General features: G+C 40.5%; 1 protein-coding gene across 2 annotated transcripts in view; it reads left to right on the top strand.

Annotated features, from left to right (window-relative positions):
• Positions 1–7,034, top strand: part of LOC101863342 (integrin beta-PS) — a 30,908-nt gene extending 23,874 nt beyond the window's left edge. For both annotated transcript variants that reach the window (XM_005098114.3, XM_013082410.2), the window contains 4 exons: positions 823–952; positions 2,282–2,395; positions 4,193–4,359; positions 6,224–7,034. In XM_005098114.3, the coding sequence (XP_005098171.1) occupies positions 823–952; positions 2,282–2,395; positions 4,193–4,359; positions 6,224–6,289 (477 nt within the window). In that variant the 3' untranslated portion in view covers positions 6,290–7,034. The remainder of the gene's footprint in view (positions 1–822; positions 953–2,281; positions 2,396–4,192; positions 4,360–6,223) is intronic.
• Positions 7,035–15,958: the final 8,924 nt, after the last annotated feature.

Raw genomic sequence — 15,958 nt, 5'->3', positions numbered from 1 at the left:
GATTGGATTTCCCGCAAATCCCTTCAGGGTTCTTTGAGGGGGGGAAAATTGGAGAGCTCTGATTTTTATCGCGTACTCCGCTGGTCTATCGGACTCGTTTTCATTTTAGATTGTGCCATCTGTGTTGAAGGCTGTCATTATAATTTTGCAGAGGGAGAGTGCTAAGGCAGACCTATTCTCCTTTTACGTTCCATTTCCAGTGTCTTTAGCATTCTCAGTATGCTTGCAGAAGCTCAGAATTTTTCCTCCAGTTTTCAAGAGAAGGCTAAATACTGTCCTGCCTATCCTGGAATAGGGTGTCGGAACACACCTGAAAAAAGAACTGTGTGTTAGCAATGAATCTGAGAGGGAAGCCTGTCCTTTGACTGGAGAGGGCATTTTTTGTCTGAGAAGTGGTAGCTCAGCTGCTTAGGTGTTGACTCTTAACTCTTTAAGATCTGAGTTTTTTCCACCGTTTCCTGGACTTTTCTGTAGTCACCTGAGCGACTGAGCAGGGAATTGAGTCGTGAATCATGGTAGCAGATGTCTATTTTAGAGTTGGCACTTCTGGATCCAAAAAAAAAAGAGTTGGCTCTTCATGAAAAAATAGGTTATCTGTTGTTGTTGTTGTTGTTGTTGTTGTTGTTATCGATCCTGCAACAGCTGGGCTCTCGTCCTTCTGTCCAATGCCATGTAGTGATAAGTGCAGGTTTGTTGCAGTTGCTGTAATGTTTTATAGGTTATGTACAGTCTTAGTTACATCTTTTTTGTGAGATTAAAAAAGAAAAAAACCGAGAAAGACAGCCTCATGATATGCCCACTGTTATCTGATATATCACCTAGGCCTGCCCCGACAAATGTCCAGACTACGCGCCCTGTGTCCAGTGCCGATCGTTCCAGTCTGGACCGTACTCTGCGGATGAATGTGACCTCAAATGTCCTCGGGAAGTGAGAGAGCAGCCAAAGGTCGAAGGTAAAGTGGACATCATGTTTTCATGTAGCCTTCCCCGTCGATCCAGAGGTCTTTGATTTTCCTCATGGATATGGGACATCTGTTACAAGTCCATGTTTCATCTTTCAACACTTTGCGGTCACTTGTTGCAATAATGCGACAGTGAAAACTGCGCCAGGCCCGAGAAGTTCGTTTGCAGTCACTCTCCAGGCTGGATGACCAGATGGGGTGTTTTGTACTGCTGTCTGTGTGACTGCAAAGTGTTAAAAAGCAAGATAATGATGATAATAATAATATAATATAATAATAAGGATAATAGTTCTAATAATATAAGAAGAAGAAGAAGGATGATAACGATCATAATAGTAATAATCATAATAATGATAATAATAGATAGCATTTGTATAGCGCATAACCCCGCTCAACAGCAAGCTCTATGCGCTGTACACTATATTATTACCCCAGCAGACCATAGAACTCCCAGAAACATTCTCACCTTCTCGGGAAGCACACAATGCAAGCAGCTATATAAGTGCTCAAACACTAATAAACTGATAAGATCTTTCACTCTCTATTGCTGTGTACCTATTTCCACTTGGGTGAAGTTCAGGAATGTTCTGGAAATGTTGAGGAAAATCAAATTTTTTCACTTCCATTTACTTCCATGGCAACCTGTAATGTTTTAGAACTTGGGAAAGTTGAACTTTGATGTACAAAAAGTCCTAAAATCTGAATGTGTGTGGGTAGTTGGCGGGTGCTCTGGTGTGGTTTACTCCTTCGTTCCTAACAAACATCTATCGTCCTGATCTCTCCTCCTTCTTTTGTGTTTGTTACTCTCTTGTAACACCTCTAATCTTCGGCACTTATAGGACCTTATTGTGTTTCAAGTGCCATAAAACTTTTACTAAACCCTAACCACCCCCCAGGGTAGTGCCACTGACTGTAGTGTCTTTAGGCCATTCCCAAAGGGGGGACGTTTCTCGTTCAATCACAGTAGAATTGTAAATGGGCTGATTCATATCACGCTCATAACTGTGCCTGATCTACAACAGGGAACTGCTGCCTTTTCTTTCCTAATCCTTACTATTGTCATTTTACTCTACTTCTTTTGTATGTTAGTCACACTCTTGTGACCTGCTATTTCCGGGGTGCCTTGATAGTCGAAGCAGACCTTGTGCTGTTGAAGCTAGAAAGGCGAGCAGAATATAAGTCTGATTCCCTGTAAAGACTTCTTTGTTGACACCCACCCCTTGGCGCTCATATGACTTTTTGCAGTTGCGAGCGCCGTAAAACCCTCTACTATAAAAAAAATAACCCTAGACCTGAATGTTTGCCATGTGTTGTCTACAGACGGTCCTGGCATCCAGATCTGTCAGCTGAAAGACGAGGAAGAGTGCTGGGTGTACTTCACGTACGAGTATGACCAGGAGGGAGAGGTGGTCCTCAAACGCCAGAAGGCAAAGGGTAAGCTCAGGAGGGGATAGAAGGTTGAACCAACCGCTGTGCAAATCCTCCGAGAGGGCCAGCGGTTCGCGACATCAGTGCTTTCTTGTCGTATCCCCATTTTTAATAACGTTGAAAACAGTTCATATCAAAGAATGAGCTTAGCTCTTTAAATCCTGAGTTTTTTCCACCGTTTCTCAGAGTTTTTTTCTACAGTCACCTAAACGTAGTGCACTATTGTCTCATTATAACCCCAAAAGCTGCCTCTTACTTCTAAATAGCGGAAACAAAGGCTTAGTCATTACTGAAAAAACTTGGTTCGGGAATAGTTCCGAAAAACAAGCAAAGACTAGCACTAAATGAAACGAAACAGTTGTCTCTAGTACTGGACGCTCCCAGCGTCTGATGGGGTTCAAAGAGTTAAGAAGAAGTCACATTTTCACTTTTAATGGAGATACGACAAGAAAACACACACAGGGGTCATGAGCTGTTGGGGAGAAAACTGGTTGTCTTAAACATGTGGGAATTTTGGACAAAATTGTTGTATTGAAGAAAAAGTGCAAGGTGGGAAGTGGCCATTCTGCTGTGAAGAAGGCATTAAAGCATTGACATTTTTTAAACACATTTTTAGGAGTTGAATATACAGAAAAAGGGTGCAGTGTGGAGGAAATGTAAGCATAAGTGGGAAATTGGTCGTTGTTGTTGAAACACAGTGACCTTGGTAGGTAAGCTGTTATTAATTATGTTTATTCAATCTGTCATATTTTTTTTTTACTATAAACAAAGTTGTGAGCGCCGTAAAACCTTACTAAAACAAACAAATGATAAAACTAAATTTGTGGTTAAGCACGTGGTTTAACCGCTCATGTCATGTCTCTGTGTGGGTGGTTGGTGGGTGCTCTGGTGTGGTTTGCTCCTTCTTTCCTATCAAACATCTATCGTCCTGATCTCTTCTCCTTCTTTTTTATGTCTGTTACTCTCTTATAACACCTCTAATCTTCTGCACTTATATGACCTTATTGTGTTGCGAGTGCCGTAAAACTCTTACTAACACCTATGATCATACATAACAAGATGGTCTACTCCTCTCTTTGAGCCAATTAAAAAAGTGTCCTCAAAATTCGGTGGCGCCCTCTTTGCAAATGCGCACCCTTTGCGAACAGAGTTACCACCCTTTGCGTACAGTTGCCCTACTTGTGTGAAAAAAATCAAAGTGAAACTAACATGTTTTTGAATAAATAAGAATTCAAATTTTGGAAGAACACTTTTTTAAAATGGTTACGCTTACAAAAATCTCTTCGGGAGGAAGAAGCGACTATTTTCTTCGTTTAATTTGACTTTAGAATGAGAGGAGAGAGGTCATTATAATAAAAACCATAAAACTCCGCACTGAACGGACCCGAACAGCTGATGAACAGCAGTCGATCTGAGCACGCAAGGAGGTGCTACTCCTATTCTTCTTCTGGAGAAACGAAAGAGAGCTTTAAAACAAAGACTGCAGCGCCATCTGAAGCAATGAGCTGACTTCCGGCGGACACTTTTTTGGCTGAGTGGGCCATCTTGTTATGTACGATCTTTGCTAACATTAAATTTGTGGTTAAGCACGTGGTTTAACCGTTCATGTCATGTCTGTGTGTCGCCAGTGTGCTGGGGTAAGCTGTTATTAATTATGTTTATTCAAAATGTCTTTTTTTTTTTTTTTTACTATAAACAAAGTTGTGAGGGCCGAAAACATTACTAAAACAAACAAACAAATAAAACTAAATTTGTGGTTAAGCACGTGGTTTAACTGCTCTTGTCATGTCTCTGTGTCGCCAGTTTGCCCGGAAGCTGTGAATGTCCTGGCCATCGTGGGCGGAGTGGTCGGAGGGATCGTGGCTGTGGGACTTTTCCTGCTGCTCATCTGGAAGCTGCTGACCTTCATCCACGACACTCGCGAGTTCGCCAAGTTTGAGGCCGAGCGGCAGAACGCTAAGTGGGACACGGTGAGTGCGGGGACGAGCTGGGTGGTCTGCTCCTTTGGTCTTCTCCGCTTTGTGTGTGTCCTATTTACCTTCGTGGGTGGTTGGCGGGTGCTCTGGTGTGGTTTGCTCCTTCTTTCCTATACTTCACTTTTACTTTACTTTTCCGATATAGCGGCCATTTGGATTCTAGCCCTTTGGTCTGTCCGTCTTTCCTATAAAAAATTTATCGTCTCTATCTCGGTGGTTGGTGGGTGCTCTGGTGTGGTTTACTCCTTATTTCCTATTTTAAAAATCGATCGTCTCTATCTCCCTTCCCTCTTTTTTGTGTTTGTTACTCTCTTGTAACACCTCTAATCTTCGGCACTTATATGACCTTAGTGTGTTGCAATTGCCGTAAAACTTTTACTAAAACTAAAACTATTTACCCTCATCAGGCGGTCATGCCGCAGTGTCGTGAGGTGCCAAACTAGGTCACCAGTAATGGTATCATTAGCCCATGCCGGGATAGTGTTGATCTTTTTACGAATTCGTTTGGTCTTGAATATAGCCCAGAAGTGATGACTCTTCGCTAATCACCAGTTCACCTCACTTAACTCTTTACGTTGGTAGTTGACGGGTGCTCTGGTGTGCTTTGCTCTGTCTTTCTTATCTATCAACTGTCGTCCATATCTCTCCTCCTTCTTTTAGTTATGTTACTCTTTAGTAACACATGGGTGGTTGGCGGGTGGCAGTAAGATGGGATCACAAAATCACAGTTTATTTAAAACAACAAAAAAACAAATATGAACGTGGCAAATGATCCCATTAATATCCTTACTGACCTTTGAAGAAAGTTATGACGGGTGTTGAAAGAATATTCAAGTGAGATTCCTACTATTTCCGAGTGTCGGCTGACGCTGTGCTCACAGTTGTCCGAGTGTCAGCTGACGCTGTGCTCACAGTTGTCCGAGTGTCAGCTGACGCTGTGCTCACAGTTGTCTTCTCTTTTAAAACTAAAAGTATCAGCGTCAGAAATTGGCTGAATGTGAGAGCAGTCTTGAGGTGCTAACGCAAAGTATCGGCTTTAGAAATTGGCTGAATGTGAGAGCAGTCTTGAGGTGCTAACGCAAAGTATCACCGCTAGAATCAGTGGACTGGCTGTATTTGAGAGCAGTACTGAGGCCCTAACACAAGGTGTCAAAGCTGGGACGTATATTGTCAGATGATTCTTATGCTAAAAAGGATATGTGAAGCATGCTGACAAAATGAGTTACTTCTCGGAATTGAGACCTATGGAAACAGATACGCCACGATTATAGGTGAAGTTTTTATAATTTATAAGTATGAAATATTAAAAGGCTTATTATACTTGAAAAATATGGCATCAATAGAAAATCTACAAATTTGATCCTTGTGTCGATTTTTGGCCAATATCTCCTTTTGTGGATTGCGAGAAGTAACTCATTTTGTCAGCACACCTCACATATATACCGGCGTCTGTGGGGGTATCAGTGAGGGGCTTTGCCATCTCAGGCAGGAGTCCTGAGTTCAGTTCTCATTTGGGGAGATGTTTATTTATTAAGAATCTCTGCCTTTCTGCTGGGATGTTGTTTCCCCTCTCAGCCTTGCCACCTCCTAAATGGTCTAAATTGTGTCAGGTGAGGGAGAGGGTGGGGGATTTTAAAAAGCACCTACATTTTTAAAAAGGATATAATATTATGTTGAAACGACCAGGTTAAAAGGAGAATATTAATTTTGATCCTATCGTATGAGTTGTCTGTTGTATTAAAATGTCGGAGGTTCTGTTATTTTGATCCTGAATAAGTTTCTCTACAGGGTTGAGTTGTCTGCAATATTAGGATATCTGAGGTTCTGTCGTTTTGATTCGAAATCATTTTCTCTCCAGGGCGAGAATCCAATTTACAAGCAAGCGACGTCGACCTTCAAAAATCCGACGTACAGTGGCCAGTGAGAGTGAGGGTGTGGCCTGTCTCGTAGAGGGAGGGAGGGAAAGAAACCTGTCTTGTTTTCGAATGAGGGGAAAATGGGCGAATGAGTGATGTACGTGTATGCCTCCTGCGAAGCTGAGAATGTTTCTGAATGCGCTGAGATTGTAAAGTGCATAATGCTTGCTGCTGAGTGGGGATATGCGCTAAACAAATGCTATTTATTTTTATGATTTCAACAAAAGTCTTTGGGGGTTTTTTTGAGGGGAGGGTGGGTGTTTAGTATGTTTTGTGAGGGTGTTCTGGTGCGTGAGAAAATCTGCGCCGCTGCTTTAGTCAACTGTCTCTTGGGTGGCAGGTGTTGCTGCAAAGTGTGACTGGATGACTTGTGTCCCGTGTGTCTTGAGTTGTCAGTCTATGTTAGACGAGTCGCTGGTTAGAATTGTGGAGTCAAGACGTCAGTGTGTACCAGTCTAGCCTTTGTGCTGAAACAGTTCAGCACTTCCAAGTGGCACTCAGAGGACCAAGGTTCAATTCCTTTGTGGGAAGAGAATGTTTATAGTGGCTCGGTCTCCCTGCTGGGGCCTTGTGTCTGTCTGTGCTGGGGTTGGCGAGACAGGCAGGGTCAAAGCATGACTTCGAGATTACCTAAACTGTGTCAAGTGGGGTGTGAAAAACAGCTATATTTGTGATGCTTTGTGGTGAAATCAGGTGCTCGTCAAAATGATTAAATTGAAGATACCGGTTTTTTTCTGCTGGTTTTGCAAATTTTATCGATTTTTGGGGGGTTTTGGCTCAACACCTTTTATGTCCATTTAACAGCACATTTCTGTATGGATGGGTTTTACCAAAAAGCCTTGATTAAAAGCACAAAAGCTGTAAATTTTGAAGTTTTCAAGGACTCTCAAGCTATGGAAGTGACCAAACTGTGACGGCCATTTTCTCGCTTATTTTACCTCTGAGACCAACCTCCTTCAGTTACAATTATCTCGACTTCTATTCAAGATAGAAGAATTATTTGTTTTTCCCATCCAAAGCAAGGCAAATGAACCGGCTTTACGATGATACCAGTGACTCCATATGCCGAAAAATTAACAAGCGCCTGATTCCAGCATGTTGTGACTCATCTATTTTTTTGAAAAATTCTTTAGTGGATGAAAATATGCTGCTCTTTATTTTGAAAAATCTTCCAGGAGAGAATGTCTGTCTATATCCAAAGGGTTCCCATCAAGGTGATATCTGTTAGCGGGATGCCAACAGTTGGAAAAGAATGGGGCTTTTTCTTATCATGTACAATGATGAAAGTACGATTGATCAAATGTATTAAAGATTTTTTGAAGGTTAGTAAATATAATTGACCATTAATTTACTAAGTGAAGGAGACATGTATTTTCTCAAGTCATATGTCATCTCCCCCCTTTCTCTCATTAAAAGTTGTCCATGAGTACTGGCCTTCAGAATTGGTCGCTTTTAAGGACAAGCGGGCTAACCCAGATTTCAGAGGTTTCCAGAAATCTTGACCTACACCAAAAGTGTTCATTGCTCTACCTAGGAGAAGTTTGATTTCATTGGTGTTTATACTTGTTTGGTTATAGAGAAAACTCTCCTTGTCTTTTAAAGAAACTGAACTAGGGGAAAAAACTTTACCTTCCATTTTCTCAAAACAGCATTTTTCGGGATAGCCCCCTTGTTCTTAAAAGCGACCAATTTGACGAGCGACTCACTGACTTTTGCTGGCATGTATGGGAGCCGAGGCCCGTGGTTACACAGGGGGCAAAAAGACTGTCACGTGCACAAACTTTTATGTCAGCCCCGAATGTGTTTTGTTTTGTGAAGTGTCACGTAGAAAGGACATGAACTTGTTCTGTTTTTGTTGCAGCGTTTATGATAAAGAGGTTTACAGAAATTAGCCTAGATTTGTTGTGACCTGTGAAACATTTGGACCCGTAGACATTATCCTCCCAAAGGGTCCCATTTTAAAAAAATATTTCCAGGTCTTTCAGAATTGATTAAAAATGTTGGATATACGTTGCTCTGAGCCAAGTCACAAAGAATTTTAAAAATACTTTTTGTGTTGCATTATTTTCTCATTGCACTGTTGGTTAAGCTAAAATCTGCTTGATCAATTGTGATAACTTTTCATCTGTCTGTTATGAAAGCGATTAATTACAGTCATGGACCGGGGTAAAGACTAAATGACTTCCTTTGAAAGATTGAGCTGTGGCAACTTCAAACTTACCCATTTCAGCATCAAAGCAGACTTCATTTCATGGTTTAGAATAGTGCTTTAGAAAAATGATTATTTTAGAAATTTAAGCAAAGTTCTGCTTTATGTAGCTTTGTTGGATTGAGTCTCAGATTTGAACTTATTTCTAGTTTCTTCAGCAAGATTTTTGTTATTTGAAAATGAGATCCCCTCCAAATTGATTGGCTTTGTTGTGATGATTGGTTAGGACAAGTCACAATAATAATATATTAGGCAACTTGTTTTCAGCTTTTTTGCTGCGAGGCAGTAAAATTTTATTGTTGAATAAGTAATGGATAGCAGGAAAAGGTCACCTAACTTTGAGCTTCGGAGTTCTATATCGAGTGACGGAGTTTATACGTGGATACAAATATGATGGAATATGACGTAGTAAAATTTGAAATGGATTGTAATTAATATCTTGGTAGTTCCATTTAATCACACCATTTTTGAAGAGATTGAGAACACTTTCAAATTGCTGTAGCATTGCGGGATTGTTTTATTGGGGTTGCCTGTGGAAGTTCGTCACTTTAGCTTAAATAAGAATGTACATAAATTCATGGTGAGGCTCATATGTAGGCAGCTATTGACATTTTGGTGCCTTTTCTTGGGGAATTGTGATGCCTATTGGGTGTGTCAGGAGCATGAATCAGTGTACGTCCTATATATATATAAGTGTACGTCCTATATATAAGCCAAAAACTGAGGCTTTTCTCCTCGTTTCACTCATTTTACTATTTGAAGTAGATGGTTTCCAGAGACGTACTTTCATCCCCCCCCCTCCCCCCTTCCTTTTTTAAAATAATGCATTGTCTCTCATAGTTTTAAACAAGGTGCAAATTCTCATCCTGCTGAATGGAAAGTTGATGAAGAGATCTGATGATTGGAGGGTTATCTCAATTGTGGCTGTGACAGTGAGACTCTCTGCAGATAAGGAACATTTGGCTGTGTCTCCTCCTATAGTCCATGGAAATTTTTGGCGGGTCAGCCTTTCTCTTGTGACGGCCGCAGCCAAAGTTTGATGTGTCACCCTGCTGTAGCAACAGCTGCTGTTGTATGATGGGGAAAGAATTCTAATGAAACCTTCGTCTGTGGTGACCCCAGCTCTTTTTATTGACGTAGCAGCGTCTGCATGGCCATCTGAAGGTTTCCTGTTTCCAATTTATTCGAGTGGATATTTTGTTACTCTTTGAAATGAGCAGTTTGTTCTGCCGTAGTATTTTATGTTGTTGTATTATGTTACCACTCTCTCAAATTTACAGGTAAGCTTTTCAAAGCCTGGAGAGTCGGTATTTGCCATTATAGCATTTGTTCCCATCTGACCCAAAAATTGCTTACATAACCAAAGCAAGCTGCTCATTCTTCTTTAATTTAAAAAATTGTTTGATTATTTTGTTACTTTGAAGGGGTAGACCCACAGAAGCTTATTTGGAAACCTTGAACGAATGGGTGAAGGTACGGGGAACATCAGGAGAATGTAGGTTTAGTTACCTGTATTACCTGTCCTGGGCAACAACGTCATTGCACACCGGACAGTTCCGTAAGTGCTCAGTTCCTCCCAGCACCAAAATGTAGGTTTTTGTGAGCGTTTCCAATCTGGCAAGTGAATGGAGAACCTTGATCGCCGCCGATGTCTAATTTTAAATCTGGCACTTTACGATGGCGATGATGAAGACTTGGAGAAGGGTTTGAAAGTTGTATGGAAGTGGTTTGACTGCAAACAGCCATACATGTTGTTTTCAAATCCCTTTAGCTGCAAGCATTTCGCTCTTGGCAGCGCAATGCCTCCCTCAAGTAACCACATGTCCTTACCATCTGGTCAACGCCAGAGTAGAGCAGGCTTTGTAAGTCTGTAGGTGTGTGTAGGAGCCTGCGTCGAAGAACTGCCAGGTTTGGGTAGTGAAGGAGAAGATGTTCAACGGTCTCCTCGTGGTAGTCACAGTGTCTGCAATGGGGTTCCCACATGGGGTTAATTCTGTTTATGTGCTTGTTGGTGTGTAAGTGTCCTGTGCGGGCTCTGAAAGTCAAAGTCTGATCGGCTCTACAAAAGAGAACAGCCATACATAAAGGCCTTTGTCTCATGGGACGTGTCTCTACTTACATTAACAATTGTGGACTCTGACACTAACTACTTTGTCTGCACATGCATAAAGAATATGTGGCTTGTGAATTGGAAAGGGGGGGGGGGTGTTGACAACTTTGTCCGCACGTGCGTAAAAGAGTATGTGGTATGTGAATTGGAAAGGGGGTGGGGAGGGTGGTGGTGGGGGTGGGGGGGTTATTAGCTCGGATCCATGCTCTGAAATGAAGTATACTTAACCACTCAGCATTTTGTGTGTGAGCCTAGAGTACATGCATGTGTTTCTGTCATGAACTCTTTACATGAGTTCTTTGCGCTTGATTTGTGGACTATTTATCATGATTTTAATGCCTCATATTTGTTAGTACATAGAGTACATTCATCAGTGACATTTTGAGTTCTGAATTTTTTGTTTGTTTTGGTTTGTTTTGTTTTTGTTGTTGTTTTTTAAAAAGTTTTAGAATGATTCTAATATAGCAGGAAGCTTTGATCCTGATGTTTGATTTGTGGTGAGAACTATAGAAATGTTTAGAATCTATAGTGATATTACACTGTTTTCTGGATCATCATAGTCAAACCACCCGTCATTACCAAGAGAAAAAAAGGTGAATAGTTAATTGTTGATGCTAGGGTCTCCGTGTGTGTAAAGGAAAGAGATGGTTTAAGGTGTACAGGGTTACCAGGGTATACAATGGTATCACAGAAGTATTGGAAACTGTCTACCTCATGAGACCGTCGTGTCTCTACACCCCAAGGGTAGTCGAATCAATCAGCGACATATTCATTCTTCCTGCTGTCGGGGAAATGGTGTAGTGGGCAGTTTCTTAAGTCGACAGAATTTATGAAATCCAAGCACAAAGTCTAAGGACATTTTTTTATTTCTATTCGCAGTGCCGTATTAAGTTTTTTTTCTAGATTCTTAATTGACACATCCTGTGATGCAAGGTAATTTTTGTGCAATTGTTTTCAAGTCAAATGGTTTTATTTTTTTCTTTTAGCAATACCAAAGCACACAGAGTTTGCATTTTTATGTATTTAAGGCTGTTCTTATTTACAGTGACAATTTTGTATTCCATGTGTAAGCTAACATACGGTTCTGGTCTTCCTTTGTTCTGTAACATCCATAATATTGTAACTGAGTTTTGATATTTATCAGTTTCATTGTTCATACTTATCTATGCTGTAATTTGTGTATTTGTTATTACAATATAACTATAAAAGTGTACATGAGCATTTTTTCCTGCGTCCTTGAAGCCACTGATGTAGGAAAGTTTGGGCGTAGACAGAGTTGTTGCACTGACTGAGTGGTGTCCTAGACTTGAGCGTTTAGTAGACCAGTGCTTGCCAACCTCGCCTATTTGGTGATTTGGATGTGTGGTTGGGGTCACGCGGGTGGTGACAGAGGTATTGTTTAACTCTTTGCCGTCTTATCTCGCCGATCGGCCATGTTTACCGCCCAGTTTCTTTGGATTTTCCCCGAAATGCCTTTGCCTTTGATGGCAAGAGTTTTGACTATATGAGCCTTGTGGCGGCAAAGTGTTAATTAATTACATGCTGAGAAATATATGTAACTGTGTGGGTATGAAAATTGTGGCCTCTTAATTAAAGATGGCAAACGTAGGCGATGGCTATACAAAGGTTGACAGGCACTGGTTAGAGTGTGCGTTGTGCAAGTTTTAAGACTAAGTGACGTCCGTTAGTGAGTAGATTTGACAGTGATGTTTGGTGAATCTCTATCTTTTACACGTGTCTTGAAATACTGTGTTACTTGTAGAAAAGTATATATATATCCCGTCGCTGAGTTTGCAAACAAAGCTCTCTCTACTTTTGTCTTAAATTGTGAGCTACGGGTTGGTCTTCCTCTTTGGCTCGCCCGTTTGACATTTTTCTTTTATTTCTACAAGTATTACATTTCTTGTCCTCACAAAGTGCAATAAGAACATGGGTTCTGTTTGGAAAATTATGCTTAATTTCAATTCTCGAAAGTGGTTTGTGGATAATGAATCGCACCTTTGTGTCAAAATGATGTCTTTGTTTAATTGTTATGAGAATATTTTTCAGCTAAACAATTTTCTGTGTTCCTTCTCTAGTGTATCCAGTGTAGAATCAACAAATGGGACATCCCAACGAGGAATAGACTAAAATTGAATCATGGCAGTACATTGAAGAAAAGATTTGGGTTTTTTTCAGTTTTGGGTTGTCGTTTTTTCTACTCATTCACACTTGTTAAGTGTCTCTGTTACGTCACTTGTGCTCTTTTCTGGCTCCTTGGCCGATGTTTTACGACTGAGTGTATGGACAGTTAGTGGTGGCGTGCGTGGACCATTCCTCCTGGGGAGGAGGTGATGAAATCTGAGGCTGAAAACTTGACTTGTCTGCTGTAAGTTTGGGTCAATAGTTGAGGGGAGTCGTGATTATTGTTTCTGGAGTTGATGAGATTGTGTGAGATAAAACGACGGAAGTTGTTTTTGTCAGCAGGCCATACCTTAGATGACAATAACGTATGTATGCTGGATTTTTTTTTCTTCCATTCTGTTGATTACATGGTAAATTATTTCAGTGCCTTCCTACTGCATGCAAAGATGTAATCCATTTTAATAATGAATTTTTATAGCCTTTTAGAAGTACATAATTTTGTTTTTGTCATTAGTTTGTTTTTAATCCATGGAAAGCAAGATGTGGTTGTTGCACCATCGAAACATTTTTCTCAACACTTAAAAAAAACCCAACCCACCAATGCCAGATAAAAAAACAAATCCCACCAATGCCAGATGGGCAAATATTTCCTGATGTTTGTGTTGGATGTAAGATCTAGATGACGTTCCATGGCCCTGCTGTTCTGGATGCTGGTAGTTCTGGATGCTGGTAGTTCTGGATGCTGGTAGTTCTGGATGCTGGTAGTTCTGGATGCTGGTAGTTCTGGATGCTGGTAGTTCTGGATGCTGGTAGTTCTGGATGCTGGTAGTTCTGGATGCTGGTAGTTCTGGATGCTGGTAGTTCTGGATGCTGGTAGTTCTGGATGCTGGTAGTTCTGGATGCTGGTAGTTCTAGATTTAAATATTTTTCTACAGCAGTCCTGAACTTTCAGTCCTTTTGACTGTTCCACCTGCCGTGCCGCTGTTGTTTGTTGGAGTTTTCTCGTTGAACTTTTGTGTGTAGTTGTCATATTCATAGCGCAAGGCTGAAGATTTGAACTTAACTACATGTAGTTTTTCTATACCTGTCTGCCTTTTTTTTGAAAAATCAGAAGTTAATTCAAAGCACAACATCAAAACCATGATTACCGTAAAAACTGTTTTGTAGAGTTTCCCCATGCATTTACCTTGCCAACGAGCTTCTTAGCTTTTTACTTGTACTTTTTATAAAATCATTTTCTTGTATGCATGCCTTACGTCTTGAACTGCTGTATTTGACATCCGGGTTATTCGTTGTATTGTTTTTTCTGTTTACTTGTACTAGATCTTTTATGTGGGTTTTCTTTTTTTTTCAAAACCTGATTCCTTTCATTCTGTTAAGTACAATAATGGCAACCTGTTGCGACACAATCATACACGTGGTGGGTGTCAAGATTTACTGACTTACCCACCCATCTCTCGTCTCTGGTGCTAACTTTGTTTTTTTCACTTCACGCCTGTGGCCGTCTCTTTATTTTCCTGATCTGTTAGCCAAGTAGACAGCTAGTACAACGAGCGAGGAATTTGTTTAACGGCTGAGAGTTTAACGGCTGAGAGTTTAACAGCCGAGAGTTTAACGGCCGAGAGTTTAACAGCCGAGAGTTTAACGGCCGAGAGTTTAACGGCCGAGAGTTTAACGGCCGAGAGTTTAACGGCCGAGAGTTTAACGGCTGAGAGTTTAACAGCCGAGAGTTTAACGGCCGAGAGTTTAACGGCCGAGAGTTTAACGGCCGAGAGTTTAACGGCCGAGAGATGTTTACCTTTCACCTCGGAGGAGTTGATCAAATTTTTATCATTATCGAAAGCTCATTTTATATTTGTGTGAAAAATTTGTTGGTTTTTTTTGGTGAATATACATAATTTATGTATTAATTTAATTACAGATGTGACTAACCTGAAAGTTTCCTTAAGATCAAGTTAATTCTCTCCCGTGGGGGCTGGAAGGGGGTGTTGGTAATTCAATGCTTTCTTATAATATTTTTGTTTCAGAATAAAATGTGTCACCAACTGTGTTGATATGAGCGTAAAAAACGCCTACATTTTTAATAACAAATGATTTGTGTCACTAACAATCCAGGTCACATGTCCGCGCCTTCTTTTCACACACTATCTTAGCCTCTTTTAAAGAAGCATAATAAAAAATTATTTTTTTTTGCAGATTCCTTTGCAAAAATTAGAATGAGTATTTTGAATTTCGACTTCCTTTTTTAAATCTGTATGGAATCTATGTATATGAATTAATTCTGGTCATGACTGTCAATCCAAGTTCTTTGTGTTCATTCAGATCTGTGGGACACTTACAGCCAAATCATGTCTTTATTGGAATTTGATATTCTGGTTTTTACACTTAGAACATTGCTTTTGCTATTATTAAACTTTACTCTACATTTACCATTAGTTTTTGTTGATTTATTTGTTGCTTTCTCCATGATGCAATGATCAGCTGGTGGGTGGTTGGCGGGTGCTCTGGTGTGTTTTGCTCCTTTTTTCCTGTCAAACGTATATTGTCCTGATCTCTCCTTCTGTTTTATGTTTGTTACTCTCTTGTAGCACCTCAAATCTTCGACACTTATATTACCTTATTGTGTTACAAGTGCTGTAAACTGAAATGATCAGCTCTGGTGTTTTAGTTTTTTTAGTTAGTTTTAGTAGAGGTTTTACGGTGCTCGCAACTGCATAAGGTCATATGAGCGCCAAGGGGTGGATGTCAACAGAGAAGTCCTTGCAGGGAATCAGACTTACTCTGCTCCCCTCTCTGGCTTCAACCTGTCTCCGTGGTTTTATGCACCCCGCATAATTTAACAAAATTTGATCATTTTTTGCATAATTTCTGATTATTTTCCTTCTTCATTCTTTGTTAAAATTAACAGAATCGCGTAATTTCACATTTTTGTGTTCATAATTTAATAACTTTTAAAAATAAAACCACGGGTCAGTTCAACAACACTAAGTCTGCTTCGACTAGCTCTTGTGGTACAGTGACCATGGTGTTACAAAGGTCCCATTATTCTGCACTCACCCACACACACAACGAAAGAGAACATAACTATTACATTATTGTTACATGTTTAAACCGCTCCACGTCATAGACGTTCTCTCTCCCCCCCCCTCTCTCTCACACACCCACACACACACACACACACACACACGCACACACGCACACACACACACACACACACACGCACGCACATACACA

Source organism: Aplysia californica, unplaced genomic scaffold (assembly GCF_000002075.1).
Source record: "Aplysia californica isolate F4 #8 unplaced genomic scaffold, AplCal3.0 scaffold00173, whole genome shotgun sequence".
NCBI lineage: Eukaryota > Metazoa > Mollusca > Gastropoda > Aplysiida > Aplysiidae > Aplysia > Aplysia californica.
Note: the sequence above shows the minus strand (reverse complement) of the source record. Positions and strands in the feature narration are given on the sequence as shown.